Consider the following 22706-nt stretch of genomic DNA (forward strand, 5'->3'; position numbering starts at 1 on the left):
CATCTGGTGGAGAACCTCAACACGAGCACCATAGCCAACAAAGCCAAGCAGTGTCTTTATTTCCTGAGAAGGCTGAGGAAAGCCCATCTCCCACCACCTTCTACAGAGGGACTGCATCACCATCTGGTTTGGGAATTGCACTGTCATGGATTACAAGACCCTGCAGCAGATAGTGAGGACAGCTGAGAAGATCATTGGAATCTCTCTCTCTCTCTCCCTCCATCACAGACATGTACACCACACTCTGCGTCCGCAAAGCCACCAGCTTATTGTGGAGGACCCGACGCATCCCTCACATAAACTATTCACCCTCCCTGCCATAAGGAAAAGGCTACTGAAGCATTTGGGCCTTCACTACCAGAATGTGTTATCATTTCTTCCCTCAAGTCATAAGACTCCTAAACACTCAGGAACGAGACGGATAAACACACGTGCACACCTTCACACTCTGCTAGATCAAGTCTTTAGATTTATTATTGGACTGTTACCTTCTTCCTACTTCCAGTGTCATGTTTACATCTGTTCCTTCTATTAAGATATTGCCATATTTTGGCTCAACCGGCTTCCTTTGTACCTTTAGATATCATAAAAGTGTACTGCTTGGCACTGCACTGTCCTCGTTTGTACCACTCTCTGTCTTTGCACTGTCCTGCAATGTTCGCGCACACTGGCACACATACACTTTACATTGTAATGTGAATCTTTTTTTGTAGTCGTGTGTCAACACGTGGTGGGTTCACCAACGCTCTATCAGCATATGCTCCCAACCTGTGTTATGTGTAGCACACGGGTCCTGGAGGAACGTCATTTCGTTTCACTGTGTACTGTGCTAAAATGACAATAAGAGCTATTTCATTTGACTTGACTTGACATTGTCTCCCCCAATACCATAGGTAGCAGCCCTCCTGAGCTTTGGTACCACTATGGAGACCCACAGGGCATATCAGGAATTGTAGTTTTTATGGGCAGCCCTGTTCGGTCCTGTGGGTGCCACCAGGGGATGCGGAGGGGATTTACAAGCCCTACTTCGCTGGGCTTAGGCCTACCCAGAAATACTCTTGAGCCACAGTATTAGGACACTGAAAAAGCTCCTGGGGTTTTACATAAAAGGTGAAGCCTCCTTCATCAAGACGAGCCAGAAATGGGAAGAAGCAGATGAAGCTTGCTGGAGGTGCGGAGGAGAAGAAAAAGCCTTGAGAATTGTATTGTATGTCCTGTGTTCCTTTTGAAGCCCGTGTCATGAAGGTATTTAACGAATCAAAACCTTTATTTTAATTAGGACTTGTGTCTTTGTGTCGGGAGTTTGGGGAGTTGCAGTGCCCTCTGGTGGTTACCCAACATTATTTGTAACATCAGTCACACAACGATATCAGCCTCATCTTAGAACAATCTAGAGGAGAACGGGCCATTCAACCCAACAAATTGTGGCCCTCAATAGATCAAAATACCCCAGATTTAAGTTGTCCTTGTCATTCTAATTAAAAAGTCATACAGAGATCAGTTCTGGTTTAGCATTTCACAGCTTTCATGTAAATGAATATGTAATCAAAGAAATCCGGAAATAAATTACCTCTTCATTGCGATCAAATATAGGATTGATCTTTTCGGGCCACAAAAGCACAGTTGAGTTTAATTTCAGGTCTTCTTGAGAAAATAAATGCACGTCCACCAGGTAATTCAGTCTGCGGTGTGATTCCTACAAAAAATAAAATAAATAATTTAAAAAAAAAAAAAACATCCCTTGGTTATATTCACATCCAGTATAAATAATCCACACAATCTAATTTCAAAGGAAGTCCTTCAAGGATTTCACCATCTCTGTGCTACAGCTTGGTGGACGTTGAGTTGTTCTGGACTCCGATATCGATTGTCCCTTTTTAGGAGAGCAGTCCAACCAAACAGAAGCCTTTTGTATTTTCCTAAAATCGCTCAGAGTCTTTCACCCATTGAAATGAAGCACAGAAAATGCTGAACTTTTGTCAGACGACAACAGAGAAAGACTACGAGATACGCTACAGGAACATGAGGGCTAACTGGAGTACTTAACACTGTGGGACACGTCACGTGGAGCTGAAGAGTTTTGTTTTGTGTTCACTTGGCGAGCGCTTGTACAATTATCACTCTATCCGATAGTCCCCTTATTTATCTTTAAATCAGTCGACCCATGTATTAGACAGCGATGTGACAGGACAGTCCCTTAGGATACTAAGTGCCATTATAGAGCCGTCCACTCCTTTTGTTAAACTCCAACCATGAATGCTTAGGCTTTGAGTGAAGAAGCTTGTAATTCTTTTCTTCTGTCAATTTGCTATATTTAAAAAATGCTTGCAGAGATGACTCCAGATTAGTCTACTTAGTGGTTTACCTTGTACATCATACCTCCGTCTCGGATTATAAACTCTTTTAAGTGCATTTTGTATCACCTTTATGTGGATGATATACAGCTTTAGATCTCATTTCAACCTAATCAGAATGAAACATGTGTCCATTTTGGTTGACTGACTGCTGTCTGACTGACTTTGTAATAACTACTTGGAGATTAACTCAGGAAAGAGCGAGGTTCTAATTGTTGTTTCCCCTATGGCTTCACTCCGAGGTTAGTCTCAAGATGGCTTCCGTCTCTTTGTAATCTGAGGGTTGCTTTCAATCAGTCGCTAAGCCTAGATTCACATGTAAGGTCTGTTAGCTGCTCCCGTTTCTTTCATTCAAGAAACCATTCTAAAATTGAGGACCGTAGTCTCGAGACCAGAATTGGAAATGCCTCTATGTGCTTTTATCTCCGTGTGTCTAGACTACTGTAACGCCTCGCATGTTGATCTGGAGAAATTCTCCCTTTCCTGGCTACAGTTAGCCCAGAATGCAGCTGCTAGGCTTTTAACTTTATCTAGTCGGAGGACGCACGTCACTCCCATCTCACGTGCACTACACTGGCTTCCAGTTTATTACAGGATTTGTTTGTGCCTACCTATAGAGATCTCTGCGGACAAGCCCCCCAAGTAGATCACTGGCCTCCCGCATCACCATACAGCATGCCGGGCACCGAGGTCTGGGCAACAGGGCCTCTTAGTCATGCCTCGTACCCGACTCAAGCTACATGGGGATTGTGCGGTTCAGTCAGTTGTGCCAAGGCTTTGGAATGGCCTTCTGTTGGCACTGCGTATGGCTGAGTTACTTGATTTTCTTTTAGTAAGAATTTTAGTTTAAGCAGGCTTTTGAACATAGCTGAGTGGTCTCTGCTTGGACGTTTTGTTTTATTAGTTTGTTCTTGTTATTTTGTTTGTTCTTTTTCTTGCTTTGTTATATTTGGATGGCACTTTTATGTGTTTTTTATTGTGCAACGCTTTGTGATATCATATCTGTGAAAGGCGCCTCATAAATAAATTTTACTTACTTAAGATCAGCACTCAAAGCCAGCCTCGGGATGGGATTAAAGCATAGCCCCGTACCGTTTATGTCACCCTCTTTCATGAATACGAGATCAGGCTAACAATTAGAAATCATTCCAGTAATATTTACTTGAAAAACGCCGTGAATTGTACCAAAACTGACTTGTAGAAGCAAGTCCCACATGAGGTCAGGTCAGGTTGGGGAGCATGCACTGGTACAGCGTGTTGCCACACCCACCACATGATGAAACAGCTCGGGGTCCTGGTTGGCAACCCCCCCCCCCCCCCCCCCCCCCACCAGGAGGTAGACATACGGTCCAATCCCACCCATCTATCTTCCGCAGCCAGGTGTTACGTGGGCATCCCCTTGGCCTGGTCCAGCCACTTGGGCCCTCAACACTGGGGTCCCGTGAGCTAATCACCCTCAGGGAATCCTGCCACATGGCTGTAGTGCTGCAACTGACGTTCCCTCACAATGCAGGTCATGTGCCTCATTCGGAACTCCGTGAGCAACACAAAGTCAAACCAGAGGGACCCAAGGATTCTCCGAAGAGATACAGTACTGAAGGAGTCCAGTCTTCATCTCAGGTCACTGGATAGTGTCCGTGTGTCGCAACCATATAGCAAGACAGAGATACAGAGATATCGGGAGCGCCACATTCCCCTTTCCAGCGACCTCATGACCCCACCATGCTCTACTGACTTCATAGGAAGAGTCACCAGAGACATGAATGTCACTGCCGTGGTAAGTAAACCTTCTCAAAAAGGTGGGCACTCTATACGCAGACAGACACACTGCTGATGGCTGTGCCCAAGAGGTCATTAAAGGCTTGGCATCTTGATTTTGATCAGGACACTCGCAAGCCCAGAAACTTGGGCTCCTCACTCAGTCTCTCGAGAGCCGTGATCAGAGCCTCCATTGACTCCATGGAGATCACAGCATCGTCAGCAAAGTCAAGATCAGTGAATCTTTCTTCACCCATAGATGCTCCACAGCCGCTATGTTACGTGGGCAACCCCTTGGCCTGGTCTAGCCACTTGGGCTCTCAACACTGAGGTCCCGTGAGCCAGGTCACCCTCGAGGAAATCACGTCACATGGCCGTAGTGCCATAACTAGCACTCCAACACAATTCAGGACTCCATGAGCAACACAAACTCAAACCAGCAGTACCCAAGGATTCTCCGAAGAGACACAGTACCAAAGGAGTCCAGTCTTTGTCTCAGGCCACTGGATAGCGTCCATGTCTTGCAACTATATAACAAGACAGGAAGCAGAAGGACTCTAAAGTCTTGGACCTTCATCTTTTTGCAGAGATATCGGGAGCACAATCCCACCCCATGCTCTACTAACTTCATAGGAAGAGTCACCAGAGACAACATAAAGTCAAACCAGCAGGACCCAAGGATTCTCTGAAGAGACACAGTACTGAAGGAGTCCAGTCTTCATCTCAGGTCACTGGATAGCGTCCATGTCTTGCAACTATATAACAAGACAGGAAGCAGAAGGACTCATTGGACCTTCGTCCTTTTGCAGAGATATCGGGAGCACCACACACCCCTTTCCAGTGACCTCATGGCCCCCCCATGCTCTACTGACTACATAGGAAGAGTCACCAGAGACATGAATGTCACTGCTGTGGTAAGTAAACCGCTCGACGAGGTCGACACTCCCTCCGCAGACAGACACTCTTCTGTGCCCAAGAGGTCATTAAAGTCCTGGCTGTTGGTTTTTATCAGGACCCTCGCAAGCCCATACCCTCAGACTCCTCGCTCAGTCTCTCGAGTGCACCGATCAGAGCCTCCATTGACTCCGCGAACATTACAGCATCGTCAGCAAAGTCAAGATCAGTGAATCTTTCTTCACCCATAGATGCTCCACAGCCGCTATGTTACGTGGGCGACCACTTGGCCTGGTCCAGCCACTTGGGCTCTCAACACTGAGGTCCCGTGAGCCAGGTCACCCTCGAGGAAATCACGTCACATGGCTATAGTGCCATAACTAGTGCTCCAACACAATTCAGGACTCCATGAGCAACACAAACTCAAACCAGCAGTACCCAAGGATTCTCCGAAGAGACACAGTACTGAAGGAGTCCAGTCTTCGTCTCAGGTCACTGGATAGCATCCATGTCTTGCAACTATATAACAAGACAGGAAGCAGAAGGACTCATTGGACCTTCGTCCTTTTGCAGAGATATCGAGAGCACCACACACCCCTTTCCAGCGACCTCATGGCCCCCCCATGCTCTACTGACTACATAGGAAGAGTCACCAGAGACATGAATGTCACTGCTGTGGTAAGTAAACCGCTCGATGAGGTCGACACTCCCTCCGCAGACAGACACACTTCTGTGCCCAAGAGGTCATTAAAGTCCTGGCTGTTGGTTTTTATCAGGACCCTCGCAAGCCCAGACCCTCAGACTCCTCGCTCAGTCTCTCGAGCGCACTAATCAGAGCCTCCATTGACTCCATGGAGATCACAGCATCGTCAGCAAAGTCAAGATCAGTGAATCTTTCTTCACCAACAGATGCCCCACAGCTGCTGGACCCCACGACCTGCCCAACACACAGTCCATACAAGCACTGAACAGAGTAGGAGCAAAAACACACCCCTGATGAACCCCAGAATCAACTGGGAAAAACACAGAGGTTCTGACTCCACTCTGCACAACACTCACAGTACCAGTGTACAGGCCGGCCATGACATCCAGCAACTCTGGGGGGATCCTATGAGGACTTCATTTTAAACGTATGAACAGCACCTTTGTCTAGGCTGACCTTCAAGCGGACTTACCGTTATCCTCTCATTGAGCGCTCGAATGTCAACACGTTTCACACGATCCACATAAGCGATTATTTCCATCATTTCTTCAGTTGAATCTGGTTGCTTCAGGATTTTTTCTTTGATTGTTTCATAGCAATTACAAATGCTGAAGAAAGAAAAACAAAAAGACCACAACAGAACAAGTAGCATCTCGGTCAAGCCCGGCACATAATACACCGAATGTCAAATATTCGCTTATCGTTTAAACACGGACAAGCTTTAAAATCATTCGCCTCCTTCAGTTATGTAGCACCTCACAAATGGAAACTTACTTTTCATTTTCTGTTCGGAATCGTGTGACAAGCATCTGTAACAGGGTGTTGGCGAAGCTGTTGGCCTTTTGCGCCAGGCCCTGTTTCAGGTCGTCACAGTTCAAGTGAATAATTTCAAAAATTGCCAGTGTGGGCAGGCTTGAGATTTCTTTGGCCAGCACGTGAAACTCTTCAATAAACTACAAAGGAAGACCAAACAGAATGCACAATTAGGTGGCTCACAGCATCCATACAGTCAAGAGACACACAACAAAAAAAAAAAATCAAAAGCCGCACTTTCTGAAATGGCCATGGCCTAATATTTAGGTCAGGCATTTTCCTTATTCTGTTTAAATAAAGATAATACTCACAGAACCCAAAAATTGTCATTGTCCAAAAAAAGTGAGAGAGAGAGAGAGAGCAAGTTAGGGACAGGGGATGATTAGGGGGTGTGGTGGATGACCGGGGCCCTTACCCAGCCGGGACGCCTTGAGAGTGGAAGTACAGGGGGAGAGAGCTTATTCAGGGCATTACATCCCCCCAGAGTGCTAGGTGGCAGCCCCCCTGGGTTGCAGTGGTGCCTCAGACTCCCACAGGGCTCCTTGGCAGTTGGAGATTGGAGCAGCCCTGCTGGGTTCCATGGGTGTTGCCAGGGGGCGCTGCAGGAACTGTTGAGCCCTGTGTGGCAGCATTTCCTCCACACCCAGAAGTGCTGCCGGAAGAAGGTCGTTGGGACACCTGGAGCACTTCCAGGTGCCCTATTAAAAGGGGCCAGAGTTGGGAGGCAAAGGACAAAGCCCGCTAGGAGGAGTGGAAGATGACAGAAGAGAAGACGAGAGAGAGAAAGAAAAGAAGAAGAGAAGCGTGCTTTGTGCACTGTATTTGTGCTATGAACTGTGCTGTGAAGGTGGGAAATGAGGGAAAGCGTTTCCCACATGGAAGAATAAAAAAGGTGGGTGCTGAACTTGTGCCCACGTCTGTCTGTGTCAGGTCTGGGGTGGCATGAGCACCCTCTAGTGTCCACAGGGGCCGGAATGACTACATTGTGGTGGGCAATTTAGCCAAGACATTGGGATAAACTCTACTTTTATGAAGGATGCTCAGGGATCCTTTATGTCCACATAGAGTTAGGACCTCGGTTTTACTTCTCATCCAAAGGGACGCTGCCATTTTTACAGCATAGTGCCCCTGTCAGCGTACGGGGGCATTGGGATCCACATTCGGACCACAGAGCCTCATCAACACTTCTTCCAGCATTGACCCAAGATTTTGCTAGATGGTCTCCCATCCAAGTAATCCCTGGACCCCTGAACGTGCTTAGCTTCAGGTGGGTGACCTCTTCTGAAGTGCAGGTGGCATGGCCAACATGTTAACACAGATGCACCATAAAGAACCTCAACTCTTTACCTTTTACCAACTTACCTTGGTGCATTCGTCAAATGTGCGATTCTCTGCTAAAAATTTTTCAACGCGATTCAGAGCAGTGCCGTTTACTAGCCAATCATATCTATTCACTGTAGGAAGAAAAAAGAAAAGAAATAAATTTAGCAAATACTGTACTAGGAAGGGTTATTTGGTAGGGTGAAGGCTGGTAAGCTTTGCATCGCAAGAACTCACAGGCTTTAGCTGGAGGGTTGGGGTGGCAATACTATCCAAGCCCAATTTGACCACCTGAAGAACTGAGCCCCCAGTAAGTTTCTTTAGCTGGGAAGTGAACTAAATATTAGAGCAGTAAATGAACAGGACACTTAGAACATGAGAAATTTGACAAACGAGAGGAGACCATTCAGTCCATCAAGCCTGTTTCTTTAGCTCATAGCTCAGCTGTCCCCAGTCTCTCATTCAAATCCATCTTGAAGGTTGTCAGGGTTTCTGCTTCAACTGCATGTCTCGGTAGTTTGCTCCAGACTCCCACAACTCTTTGCATAAAGAAGTGATTCCCAGCTTCAGTCTTAAATACACTTTTAATATTTGGACAACGTAATGATTGTTAATGAGAGTCGTGGTGTCATTTTGAAATAAGGAGGTAGTCTGTTGATAAAGAAAATCTAAATGACACGCGAGGACTGGCACCACAATCTGAAGGGCAGGGCCAGCCCTCTATAAGTGACTTTGTTAACTGAGACGCAGTGGAAGCAGTCGTGTATCATTTATTCAAAGAAATGCAATGTTTAAATTCTAGGACATAACCATTAACCCATGTAACTGTGTCTCCTTTATCATAATAGAAATGTTCTAACAACTTATATGAAAGAAATAGAAGTGTTACATCTCATAGAGAGTTTCGGCAAGTTCAGGTACTGTGGATGTACTCTTATTTCCGAAACACTTTTTTATGTTGGACGGGTTTCATCAGACTGAGTGGATAAAGTAGGAAGGGGACTGGAGAATTTTGTGAACGTGCAATGATGGAAAAGGGAACAGAGTACAAGAAAAACTAAAATGTGCAATCAGGACATTGAAATGCGGACTGAATCCATCCTCTTACAGCCCAGGGAGAGAAGTTACATCATCCAGCAACAGAAAATGATTTACACTTTACTAACATCTTAGTGATGAATCATTCTGAATACTGGCGACTTGAAACAAGGAATCAAGTGTCTGTTGGGCAGGAAGCATTTGTGGACACTACAAGCTGAACCTGCTCTACACAAATACGAAGGACTTAAAACAGAAACCTGTGGTGCTAATCTGACCAGGCCTGACCTCATCTTACTGCCACCTGCAAGCCAGTACGTTAGTGACACCAGCAGCTCTTGGTTATCCATTCCAGGAGATGTTATGTGTGCTTAGGGGAATTGTTGTTTGGTTTTATTAGATTTAATTAGTTATTTATTTTTTTGAGCTTCTGGAAAACTTAATTTAACCTTGGGACAATATAATAGATCTGTCTATTATATAGAGGCTTTCACATCTGTTTCTCTATTACATAGATAGTGTATTTCAGATCTATTATATAGTACCTTATCTATCTATGTAACTCTTACATAGTTCCTTATCTATCTATTAGATAGTGCCTTATCTGTGTAGTATATAGTAATTAATCTATCTATGTAACTGTTTTATAGTGCCTTATATCTATCTAATTATTGTATAGTGCCTTATCTGTGTATTATATAGTAGTTAATCTATCTATGTAACTGTTTTATAGTGCCTTATATCTATCTAATTATTGTATAGTGCCTTATCTATCTATTAGATAGATTAACTACTATATAATACACAGATAAGGCACTATGTATGTAACTGTTTTATAGTGCCTTATATCTATCTAATTATTGTATAGTTCCTTATCTGTGTATTATATAGTAGTTAATCTATATATGTAACTGTTGTAAAGTGCCTTATTTATCTATCTAAGTATTGTATAGTGCCTTATCTGTGTATTATATAGTAGTTTATCTATCTAATTATTGTATAGTTCCTTATCATGTATTATATAGTAGTTTATCTATCTAATTATTGTATAGTTCCTTATCTGTATATTATATAGTAGTTAATCTATATATGTAACTGTTGTAAAGTGCCTTATTTATCTATCTAAGTATTGTATAGTGCCTTATCTGTGTATTATACAGTAGTTAATCTATCTATGTAACTGTTTTATAGTGCCTTATATCTATCTAATTATTATATAGTGCCTTATCTGTGTATTATATAGTAGTTTATCTATCTATGTAACTGTTGTAAAGTGCCTTATTTATCTATCTAATTATTGTATATGCCTTATCTGTGTATTATATAGTAGTTTATCTATCTATGTAACTGTTGCACTAGACAATAGATAAACAGATGAGGCACTATACTTTATCTATATGTGTATTATAGTACTTTATCTATCTATCTATCTATGGTGGCTCTGTGGCTAATGGATCTGGGCTGATAACTCAGTGGTTGCCAGTTTGAATCCTGGCATTGACAAACAGAATGTTACTCCATTGGGCACTTCAGCAAGGCCCTTAGCCTGAAATTGCTCCAGGTGTGCTGTACAAATAGCTGACCCTGCACTCTGACCCCAAAACTCTTTGGAGAGTAAGCTGGAGTATGTGAAAAATGACAAATTCCTAATACAGATGCATACTGCCTTATCTATCTATCTATCTATCTATCCCTCTATCTGTTGTATAGTACCTGCTATAGTACCTGTATCTGCTATATAGCACTTTATCCATCTATGTATTATATAGTGCCTTATCTATCTATCTATCTATCATATAGTGCCTTACATATCTATTATATAGTAACTTATAAATCTATATGTATCAGCATATTTTCAGAACAAACGCAAGCTTGACAATGGGGACAAGTGAGGAACAGTTTAGAAAAAGTAACAGTTGGAAATAGCAGCTAACTCAATGAAATAAATTAACATCGGATAAAAGATACACAGCTGGCCTCTCCCCATTTGAATTTGCTACTTATCCTTCTCATTGTTTGCTCATTTTTATCGTACTTTGATTATGCGATGAAGACCCTATTGTTTAATCACATAAAATCTCAGCTATGGCCACACTTTAGGACAGCAGGGCATACAGACTTCAGAGATGGGGAGCATTACAGATGGCTGAGGGGGCAAACAAACAGTGAAAGTCAGAGTAACTTGCCGTAGCTCTTCAGGTGTTCGCTCGGACCCTTGACGTTCTTTTTGACCGAGCTGCTTAAAGTTGACAAGGCCCAATTCAAGATGTCATTGTCAAGCTTGGCATCCAGGACTTCAATGGCATTTCCTTCTGAAAGCCAAGATGTCACAGTTTGAACTTTCTGAGGAAGTAAAAAAAAAAAAAAAAAATTGGATCTGGGTTACTACTTTCTTGATAAGATTTGCTTAAAATCTTGAACTAAGCAGATTTTCAGCTTCCTGCATAGCTTTTAAGAAAAAAATTAACTGTTTTGTTACTCACTTGCTTTAAAATACTTAATATGCATAACAGTGCTTTTTGGATAAAAGTGTGAAGCTTATGATACATGTAATTAGAAATAAGTAAATAGCAACTACTAGCTGAAATACCCAGCATTGCCCGGGAGGAAACTAAAGTGTTTTTTTTTTTTGTAATTGAGAAAAATATAATTTAAAAAAAAAAAAAAAACACAACTTTAAAAATAAAAATAAATTAAACAAACAATGAAGACTCAGTAATGTGTTTGTCTTATATGTACTGTATGTTATCATCCAGTTAACACTCGGAACAGAGATAACTTTAATTTCAAAAGCAACAATCTAATTGTATGGGTGGTTACCTCTCAGGTAACGCTTGTGGTTGGTCTGCAAGTCGGCAAACATCCGCCACGGTGCCCTCTTCAGTTGCGAGAAGCAGATTGTGACTCAGACTACTAATGTCATGAATATATATGAATATATATTATATATATACACACACACACACACACACACACACACACACACACACACACATACAGTACTGTGCAAAAGTTTTAGGCAGGTGTGAAAAACTGCTGTAAACAAAGAATGCTTTCCAAAATGGAAGTGTTAATCATTTATTGTCATCAATCAACAAAATGCAGTGAATGAACTAAAGAGAAATCTAAATCAAATCAATATTTGGTGTGACCACCCTTTGCCTTCAAAACAGCATCAATTCTTCTAGGTACACTTGCACACAGTTTTTGAAGGAACTCGGCTGGTAGGTTGTTCCAAACATCTTGGAGAACTAACCCCAGATCTTCTGTGGATGTAGGCTTCCTCACATCCTTCTGTCTCTTCATGTAATCCCAGACACACTTGATGAAGTTGAGATCAGGGCTCTGTGGGGGCCATACCATCACTTCCAGGACTTCTTGTTCTTTACGGAGAAGATAGTTCTTAATGACTTTGGCTGTATGTTTGGGGTCGTTGTCCTGCTGCAGAATAAATTTGGGGCCAATCATACGCCTCCCTGAATGTACTGCATGATGGATAAGTATCTGCCTGTATTTCTCAGCATTGAGAACACCATTAATCCTGACCAAATCTCCAACTCCATTTGCAGAAATGCAGCCCCAAACGTTCAAGGAACCTTTACCATGCTTCACTGTTGCCTGCAGACACTCATTATTGTACCGCTCTCCAGCCCTTCGACGAAGAAACTGCCTTCTGCTACAGCCAAATATTTCAAATTTTGACCCATCAGTCCAGAGCACCTGCTGCCATTTCTCTCAACCCCAGTTCCTATGTTTTCGTGCATACTTGAGTTGCTTGGCCTTGTTTCCATGTCGGAGGTATGGCTTTTTGGCTACAACTCTTCCATGACGACCACTTCTGGCCAGACTTCTCCGGACAGTAGATGGGTGTACCTGGGTCCCACTGGTTTCTGCCAATTCTGAGCTGATGGCACTGCTGGACATCTTCTGATTTCGAAGGGTAATAAGCTTGATGTGTCTTTCATCTGCTGCACTAAGTTTCCTTGGCCGACCACTGCGTCTACGATCCTCAACGTTGCCCGTTTCTTTGTGCTTCTTCAAAAGAGCTTGAACAGCACATCTTGAAACCCCAGTCTGCTTTGAAATCTTTGTCTGGGAGAGACCTTGCTGATGCAGTAGAACTACCTTGTGTCTTGTTGCTGTGCTCAATCTTGCCATGACATGAAACTGTCTTCCACAACCTCACCTTGGTAGCAGAGTTTGGCTGTTCCTCACCCAGTTTGAAGCCTCCTACACAGCTGTTTCTGTTTCAGTTCATGACTGTGTTTCAACCTACGTGTGACATTGATGGTCATTAGCACCTGTTTGGTAGAATTGGTTGATCAGACACCTGACTAGAATCCTACAAAATCCCTGACTTTGTGCAAGTGGACCGATAAGAATTGATGCTGGTTTGAAGACAAAAGGTAGGAACACCAAATATTGATTTGATTTAGATTTTTCTTTTGTTCGCTCACTTTGTTTATTGTTATCAATTTACAAAATGCACAGTACTGTATATATATATAATATATAAAGAAATGCATATTTTAATGATATGCATAATAGGTTGTTAAATATAAAAAGAAAACAGCTTATTTCAAATATTATACCACCTCAGAAGGGAAAGTCCAGGGTGCGACAGAAGATAAAGTGAAAAGGAGGAGGACTGGAACCATTTGATTTAAGGAGAATTACTTTTAAAACGATAGACAAACCATCCTGAAGATACAAAGGAAGGTCTGAACCTGGCTCATCTGTATTGAACTGTTGTAAGAATATTATTATTTATTCAGGGAGATTCTAATGAGCAGGCCATCCCCTCCCCCCCCCCAAAGAGTTAAATGTGTTACTCACATAATAATGAAGCGATAGAAATTAAATACATATACAGTGCATTCCTTGATAGGTGTGTCAACGATCCAATCACATTCGGTGTTGGAAATGGTCGCCTTCTTCTTACAAACACAGATCGACATGACGCTCCATATTGGAAAAGGGGTATCTGCAAGCATTGTAGGGCTGATGGCACCAATTTCTTTTTCGATTGTTCCAGTGTACAAGGCTTGTTCTTGCACACTTTTCCTCTCCGCGCTCCCCAAAGGAAGTAATCCAAAGGTGACACGTCCGGGGATCAAGGTGGCCATAGTCTCTTTGAAATGACCCAATTGCCAAAACACGATTCAGTTTGTGCCATGCTACGAGCTGACATTTGTCAGGTTGCTCCATCTTGCTGGAAATAACCTTCACTGATCTCACGGTGGGCAGCACGGTGGTGCAGTGGTAGCGCTGCTGCCTCGCAGTTAGGAGACCCGGGTTCGCTTCCCGGGTCCTCCCTGCGTGGAGTTTGCATGTTCTCCCCGTGTCTGCGTGGGTTTCCTCCCACAGTCCAAAGACATGCAGGTTAGGTGGATTGGCGATTCTAAATTGGCCCTAGTGTGTGCATGGTGTGTTTGTGTGTGTCCTGCAGTGGGTTGGCACCCTGCCCGGGATTGGTTCCTGCCTTGTGCCCTGTGTTGGCTGGGATTGGCTCCAGCAGACCCCCGTGACCCTGTGTTCGGATTCAGCGGGTTGGAAAATGGATGGATGGATGATCTCACGGTCATCCACTTCATTCACAAACAAGTCAAAAACGTTCAGTGTTGATCTTTATTTTGTCTGGATTGCTTCATTATTAAGACAGTAATACATCGTAACCCGGGGCCATGCACACTAGAATCGTCCTGTATTTTGCATTTAATCTTTGTATTTTTAATATTATTAATTTGGTCTTGATCAGCGTTTCTCAACCACTGGGTCGGTCGTGTGCTACCACCGGTGGGTCGTGGCAGTGGACCCAACAATTGTGCCTGGAAAAAACATCTCAGTTCACCAAGGAGGCCCTCCACCTGCTCAGGTGATCCCCTTGGTGGGCTTATGAAACCATTTACAAGGGAAAAAAGTGGGTTCCAACACCAGAAAGGCTGAGAGACACTGGTCCAGATTCTTACATTTTTGTGGCCTGAATCAGGTTAGGGAGGTTAAACCCAAGGCAGTGAGACAAAGGCCTGCAACAGGGACCCAAACAGTCTCAACAACAGGTGGTACGACCAGAAGTCTGTAAGTGCAGGGTGAAGCCTAAGGGTCTTAAGGTCTCCACCGACTCCAGACCTCTCAACCCTTAAAACTGCGAAAGACAGAAGGATAGCCCAGTTATCCCTGCAGACCTGGAGCTAAACAAGGCTTTCACAATTCACATGAGGAGATTCGAAGAATTTCTTTATTCTTATTCTGTCGTCAGCACAAGAACCGCAATGCATCAATGAAGTCCAAGCATACGCACCTGCATTGTGTTTGTGATGCGGCGTAACACGAACAACACCGTTTCTTCTAAATCTTGCAGGCTTGGGTAGAACTCCATCTTCTCGTCATCGAAGGTCAGCTGCATTTTAAACAGCGGCACCTCGTCGAGATTTAAAGGCTCGAACAGATTCACGTAGGCCTCAACGGTTTTTACAATGAGGGCTTTTAACTGCAAAACAGAAGAGTACAAACACAGTTTACCTGTATACTGTTAAAGAATGATTTATCTGCAAGATTCGATACATAAGGACTCAAGTGATCAGAAAACTGTTATTTAGTATAAGAAATAAACATTGGTGCCTTCAAGCTAGCAATGGGCTCAACGGCGGAAGCTGTGAAAAGATGGAATCAGTTAGAGATCGGATCTACAAGCGAGGTGAAAACACAAAACTCAGCAGGAGCACAGCCGCTCACTCTCTGTACACAGAACACAAGTGACACCCCCTCAGAAACCTGGCAAGATGGCACATTTGTTAATCCAATTCACTTACATTTACTAGGCACACCTCCAGAATTACAAATACAGCATGAAAAAATAATCGGGAGTGGTCTCCCCTCGACTTTCGCATATGCTCAGATATGGGGATGGGTATTTGAGTAGTAAAGCACAAGACAATTATTATATCTTTATATTATGTACAGTAGGGCGGCACGGTGGCACAGTGGGCAGCGTTGCTACCTCGCAGTTAGGCTTCACGGGTCCTCCCAGCGTGGAGTTTACATGTTCTCCCCGTGTCTGCGTGGGTTTCCTCCGGGCACTTCGGTTTCCTCCCACAGTCCAAAGACATGCAGGTTAGGTGGATTGGCGATTCTATATTGTAACCTAGTGTGTGCTTGGTGTGTGTGCCCTGCGGTGGGCTGGCACCCTGCCCGGGGTTTGTTTCCTGCCTTGCACCCTGTGTTGGCTGGGATTGGCTCCAGCAGACCCCCGTGACCCTGTAGTTAGGATATAGCGGGTTGGATAATGGATTGATTATGTACAGTAAAGAACCATCAACAACAAGTCCAGTAAAATTAAAAATATATTGAATAATTATTATAAAAGTAAAGTTGAACAAATCGGACTCTGCAGCTGCATGAATAAAAGGTAAAGTACTACTTCCAGTACGTGGAAATAACTCAAAAGTTGATAGAAATCTTCATATTGTGCCTAATACTTGTATGTAAAATTTGGTTGACCAAAGTGAAAGCGTACTCAAGTGTTTACACACATAGACAGGCATAATTCCAAAAAAGGTATTTTTCGGACTTCGGGAGGTCTAAAATGTCGAGATTTTGATGAATCCATCAAAATCTCGACATCGAATCTTTGGGCGATTACATTACTTTCCCTATACGAGAAACTAAAAAAGCGTTTAACCTGCCTAACAGAGAATGGCGCTCCATACCTGATTGGACAGCAGAGCGGAGGCGCAGTTCAAAAAAGATTCGAGTCGGTCTTGTTTGATTTCTTTTAACGTGTCTTTCTCGGTGAGCAGATGAATCACTTTCGGGTACCAGGAATTCATGATCTTCTCTTCCATTTTTTCACTCTGCAGAACCACATCATTCTTCAGGGATTCACACTCCACTGGCCCCTGACTCCTGGGGGCAAAAACAAAGAAGATTTTCTTCAGTAAATATAGTGCACTCTTAATTCTGTATCCACCAGAAAATGTAACAACTCTACAAATGTATGAAATATGCATTGAAAGATAAAAAAAAAATACACTTACAAATGGTGATAACTGAATTATTTTGACATGGAGTGTCTAATAATAATAATAATAACTCTTTACATTTATATAATGCTTTTCTTAATACTCAAAGCACTTTTCATAGGGACAGGGAAGTCATTCCAACCACCACTCATGATGCGACGGCAGCCATTTTTGCTCCTGTACTCTCACCACAAACGAGGCGTTAGCTGTGTGGGGAACAGCCCGGACACAGACAGGCAGACATGATGGTTTTACCACACACGTTTTTATTTATACAATATATAGTGCACATACCCAGTGCCTCAGCACCAATCACCCCTCAAGTCCTGGCCACACGCACAATGCCTTTCTCAGTCTCTGGTCCGCCTCCATTCCTCTCCACCAAGCTTCGTCCTCTTCCACCTGACTCTCGCTCCTGACTGGAGGGAGGTGGCCCGTTTTATTCCCCCCGGAAGGACTCCAGGTGGATCCTGAGGGCTCATAGCCACACCCCTGTGTGGCGGAAGCTCCCATGGTGAAGCCGGAAGTCCACCGGGTGTCTTCAAGTCTCTTCCCCCCAGTACTTCCCGGTGTGGCAGAAGTACTGAGGGCCAACACTCCCAAGGCATTGGGGCACCTCCTGGGAGGGGCCACGGGCCCCTACAGGGTAGAGCTTCCAAGCTCTGAACCCGTGGCCCCCAATACAACCAGGGAGGACGCCCCCTCGTGTCCTGGAGGAGGCACAAGCCCTCCTCCACTCCTCCTGGGCGTCGGTACCACAGCTGATAAAGAGGTGAGATAGTTAGCCAAATAGAGACAGGGGATGACTAGGGGACCAAAATAATTAGGCCATGGTGGGCAGTTTAGCCAGGACATCCGGATACACCCTACTCCACTTACAAAGGATCTTTAATGACCACAGAGAGTCAAGTCCTTGGTTTTACATCTCCTTCGAAGGACGGAGCCATTTTTACAGCACAGTGTCCACCATCACTGCACTGGGGGGCACTGGGTTCCACATTCAGACCACAGGATAAGCGCCCCCTGCTATCCTCCCCAACAACCTCTTCCAAACAGCAACCCAAGCTTTTCCTGGTTGGTCTCCCATTCAAGTACCAGCCAGGCCCCCAGACATGCTTTGCTTCAGGTGGGTTACCTGTTCTGAAGTGCAGGATAAGGAACAAGCAACTCCTTGAAGACGGTCACAGAACTGGCACACAACACACCTAAGCTTGACCAGGCGGAATCTCCCCGTTACAAACAATTCTAAGAGAAGGCCTCAGAATCACCTGTAACTGGACACGTCCACCAGCAACATCTTGGAGAAGGTCATGTAGCCCATGTCCAGAATCATCCTCATGGCTGGGTGGAGAATGTGCAGATTTGTCCTCATCTCTTCTCTGCAGCTTATAAACGTGTCATGCCAAGGAACAGCAAAATCGAGTCCTCTATAAAAGAAACATTCATAAATAAAATAACTAACATGCATAGTATGACTAAGAAGAAAAGACCTAAAGACCTGGAGTTGAAAAATTGGGATCACACAAGGTGCTCACATTTGAAAACTGACTAAACTTACACAGTCAATGCCAAAAAGTTTAAACAATGAAATGCAGAAAGCTGCTGAGTAAGGAAGCAAAATCTAGGAAATCAAATATCATTATCAATAGTAATTCTTTCCATTTATATATTGCTTATCTCACTACTCAAAGTACTTTTCATAGGGAGTGTGGAGCCACATCAGCCACCAGCAATGTGCAGCACCCACCTGGATGAAGCGACGGCAGCCATTTTTGCGCCCAAACACTCACCACACATGAGCTATCAGGTGGTGAAGTGGTTAGAGGGATAGCCAATTAGAGACAGGGGATGATTAGGGGGCCAGAATGACCAAGCCGAGGTGAACATTGGGGTGCACCCTACTCTTTACGAAAGATGTCCAGGGATCTTTTATGACCACAGGGAATTAGGACCTCAGGTTTATATCTCATCTGAAGGACTGCACCATTTTTACAGCACGGTGTGTCCCTGCTAATGCACTGGGGGCACATTCAGACCACAGGGTTTAAGAGCCGCCATGCTGGCCTCACCAACATCTCTTCAGCAGTCACCCAAACTTTTCCTAGATGGCCTCTCATCCAAGTACTGGCCGGGCCTGACCACGCTTAGCTTCAGGTGGATGACCTGTGGTGAAGTGCAGGTGGCATGGCTGCTGTCAATAGTGGGCCCTGAACAGCAAGAGGGAGGCCTGTTTAGAGGTAAAAGCCCTAGGTGAAGATAACCGGTTGTTGAATCAGGGTGGTTTTGTGCCAGGTTGGCTTGTACAATAGTAGCGCTCACAGAAACAGACAAATCTGAGAGGATTAAAGAATTAATGACAAACTGAGATAAATAGAACTTCAGGTATTTAGCTTATAGCAGGAGACACCTTGGTGACACAGGTCCATCTAGGGGGTAAAGGTATCTGCTGGTTTTTGGCAAGGCTTACAGGGGACTGTACAATTGTGCATGTACTGTACATTTTACATAGAATCGTGAACACGATGCAGCATCAAGGACATAAGCCCATCATACTCACTCTGGGTCTTCCTCAGGCAGGTTTGACACTTCAGACTCCAGACCTTTAATATCAGGCTTCACAAGGGCACTGCTCACTGCAGTTCATAAAACGATGGCCATAGTGAGGAGGAAAAAGCAACGCAAATTATTCCAGACTACAAAACTCTGTCTCTAGTATATACAGTATACTGTATCTCAGAATGGATGAATAGTAACTTTCTCAAATTAAATAAAGAAAAAAACGAAATCTTAGTGATTGGCAATAATGGATACAATGAGGCTATTAGAAATAAACTGGATGCATTAGGATTAAAAGTCAAATCGGAGGTAAAAAGCTTAGGGGTAACCGTTGATTGTAATCTGAATTTTAAATCGCATATTAATAAAATCACTAGGACAGCATTTTTTCACCTAAGGAACATAGCAAAAGTTAGACCTCTTATATCATCGAAAGATGCAGAGAAATTAGTTCATGCGTTTGTCTTTAGTCGGCTAGATTACTGTAATGCACTCCTCTCAGGACTACCCAAAAAAGACATCAATCGTTTGCAGTTAGTGCAGAATGCAGCTGCTAGAATCCTTACCAGGAAAAGAAAATCCGAACACATTTCTCCAGTTTTGATGTCACTACACTGGTTACCTGTGTCATTCAGAATTGACTTTAAAATTCTGCTTATGGTTTATAAAGCTTTAAATAATCTCGCCCCGTCTTATATATCGGAATGTCTGACACCTTATATTCCAAATCGCAACCTCAGATCCTCAACTGAGTGTCTCCTTAGAATTCCAAGAGCAAAACTTAAAAGAAGTGGTGAGGCGGGCGGCCTTCTGCTGTTATGCACCTAAAATCTGGAATAGCCTGCCAGTAGGAATTCGTCAGGCTAATACAGTGGAGCACTTTAAAAAACTACTGAAAACACATTACTTTAACATGGCCTTCTCATAACTTCACTGTAATTTAATCCTGACACTCTGTATATCCAATTCATTATAATAACTATTCATTCAAAATTTGTACTAACCCCTACTCTCTCTTCTGTTTTCTTGTCCGGTGTCCTATTGGTGGTGGCTTGTGCCACCACCATCTACCCAAAGCACCATGATGTTCCAACAATGATGGATGGATTAAAAGCCAGAAGTCTGTATAACCATCAGCATCAAGTGACTCCGTGAGAACCCTAACTACAAAAAGGACTTTTTCATTTATGTTAGGTAGAATGCCCAAAGGGGACTGGGCGGTCTCGTGGCCTGGAACCCCTACAGATTTTATTTTTTTCTCCAGCCTTCTGGAGTTTTTTTTTGTTTTTTCTGTCCACCCTGGCCATCGGACCTTACTCCTTTCTATGTTAACTAATGTTGTCTTATTTTAATTTCTTATTTGTCTTTTATTCTTCTTTTCTTCGTTATGTAAAGCACTTTGAGCTACTTTTTGTATGAAAATGTGCTATATAAATAAATGTTGTTGTTGTTGTTACAGTAAATTCACAATCTGAAAGCTGCATAACATTGGCCATTCCTAGCAACTACACCAACTACATTTCATTATTGTCCGAATTGCATTGTCACGCTGGAAGAAAAGGCGGAAGCTACAGAGCTCACACACACACTCCATGTTTTCTCCAGAACCTACCTAGACAGGTCTTCATGCCATTTTCAAAATTTTCTGCAACTTCCTGGAACAGATTTTGGATCAGGTTCTGCTTCTCTTTTCCTTCTCTCAAGCGACCAGGAATCCGGGAGAGCACCGAGTCCAGCCATTCAGGACTGACAGGGATTAAAGGGTAGTTCTCGACGCATCTCTTCAAAAACAGATAGTTTAACTGGAAAAAAAAAAAGAAACAAGAGAGTTCTAGTCAAAGGCACAGGTGGAAAATCCAAGACTTGTTCAAACCAAACCGGTCATCGAATTATGGGAGTTTCTCTAAGACAGCGGTTCTCAAACTGGGGTCCGAAGCGGTTTCGGTGGGACCGTGAGAAATGATTACATATTTATACTATTTATATTTTTATAATTATTAACTTTTACCATCCGAGGGGAAGTAAGTGACTGAGTTCCGTCGTTACCCCCACCATCTAGACCCGACCACTAATTCGCTGTTCCGTTATTTGCTGCCACCGTATTGTTTTCCCATCGTTATCGCTCGGTACAAACCAGCCCTTATTATTTTTATCATAATCAAAAATTACCGATTCTTTCGTAGAATCAAAACACTCGAACAGTTTTTGTATATTTTAGAAGCAAATAAGAGTGCTAAAGGTGGATACAGATAATCAACAAACAACATATTTTACATTTTTCGTGTTTTTAAGTTGTGAAATTTCCTGCTCAACGCAAATGGTTAAGGCAAAGCAGATGCATCCATCCCATTAAAATTTTAACTTAAATTTAATAACTAAGATGTACGTAATATTTTCTGAATAAATAATTGTTTGTCAAAAAATGTTTTATTCACAGCAGCCTGTACCTATGCAGTGCCACACAGTGGGTATGTGGCATCCTTGTGCAAAGTATTTGGTGCGCCAATTTTCTTGAAATAGTATTGATTTTTTAATTTTTAATAAAAGGGTCCGCGAGCCATCGAACAATTTTTAAAGGGACTGCCATGCAAGCAATTTTAAAGAAGTTTGAGAACTGCTGCTCTAAGACAACATCAGCACTGGCATCCTTGCCAGTGCATTAGTTTTGATTTTATGTTGTGATGAGTGCCTCCTCATCGTAATCCATCCATCCATCCATTATCCAACCCGTTGAATCCGAACACAGGGTCACGGGGGTCTGCTGGAGCCAATCCCAGCCAACACAGGGCACAAGGCAGGAACCAATCCCAGGCAGGGTGCCAACCCACGCAGGACACACACAAGCACCAAGCACACACCAAGCACACACTAGGGCCAATTTAGAATTAGCCAGTCCATCTAACCTGCATGTCTTTGGACTGTGGGAGGAAACCAGAGCGCCTGGAGGAAACCCACGCAGACACGGGGAGAACATGAAAACTCCATGCAGGGAGGACCTGGGAAGTGAACCCAGGTCCCCAGGTCTCCCAACTGCGAGGCAGCAGCGCTACCCACTGCGCCACCATGCCGCCCCCTCATCGTAATACCATGAATAATTCAAATGAACAAGTTCTACACTAGAAACCGAAGGAAAAAGAAAGCCCAATTTCCTGTGAAGCCCAGCTAGGAGCAACAAACTGCACGCTCCTGCACAGTCAGCACCCACAATGCATAGAGTACACCATAAAATAAAATAAAATAAAAACACAC

At 43.5% G+C, this 22706-nt stretch overlaps 1 protein-coding gene across 1 annotated transcript in view; it reads right to left on the bottom strand.

Annotated features, from left to right (window-relative positions):
• Positions 1 to 22706, bottom strand: part of dnah12 (dynein, axonemal, heavy chain 12) — a 182417-nt gene that overhangs the window by 148999 nt on the left and 10712 nt on the right. The window contains exons 6-15 of the mRNA XM_028824412.2: positions 21070 to 21259; positions 19459 to 19534; positions 18170 to 18328; positions 16590 to 16785; positions 15182 to 15370; positions 11067 to 11223; positions 7885 to 7976; positions 6484 to 6662; positions 6182 to 6317; positions 1571 to 1696 (exon numbers count right to left, since the gene is read on the bottom strand). Of these exons, the coding sequence (XP_028680245.1) occupies positions 1571 to 1696; positions 6182 to 6317; positions 6484 to 6662; positions 7885 to 7976; positions 11067 to 11223; positions 15182 to 15370; positions 16590 to 16785; positions 18170 to 18328; positions 19459 to 19534; positions 21070 to 21259 (1500 nt within the window). The remainder of the gene's footprint in view (positions 1 to 1570; positions 1697 to 6181; positions 6318 to 6483; positions 6663 to 7884; positions 7977 to 11066; positions 11224 to 15181; positions 15371 to 16589; positions 16786 to 18169; positions 18329 to 19458; positions 19535 to 21069; positions 21260 to 22706) is intronic.

This window comes from Erpetoichthys calabaricus, chromosome 18 (assembly GCF_900747795.2).
Source record: "Erpetoichthys calabaricus chromosome 18, fErpCal1.3, whole genome shotgun sequence".
NCBI lineage: Eukaryota > Metazoa > Chordata > Cladistia > Polypteriformes > Polypteridae > Erpetoichthys > Erpetoichthys calabaricus.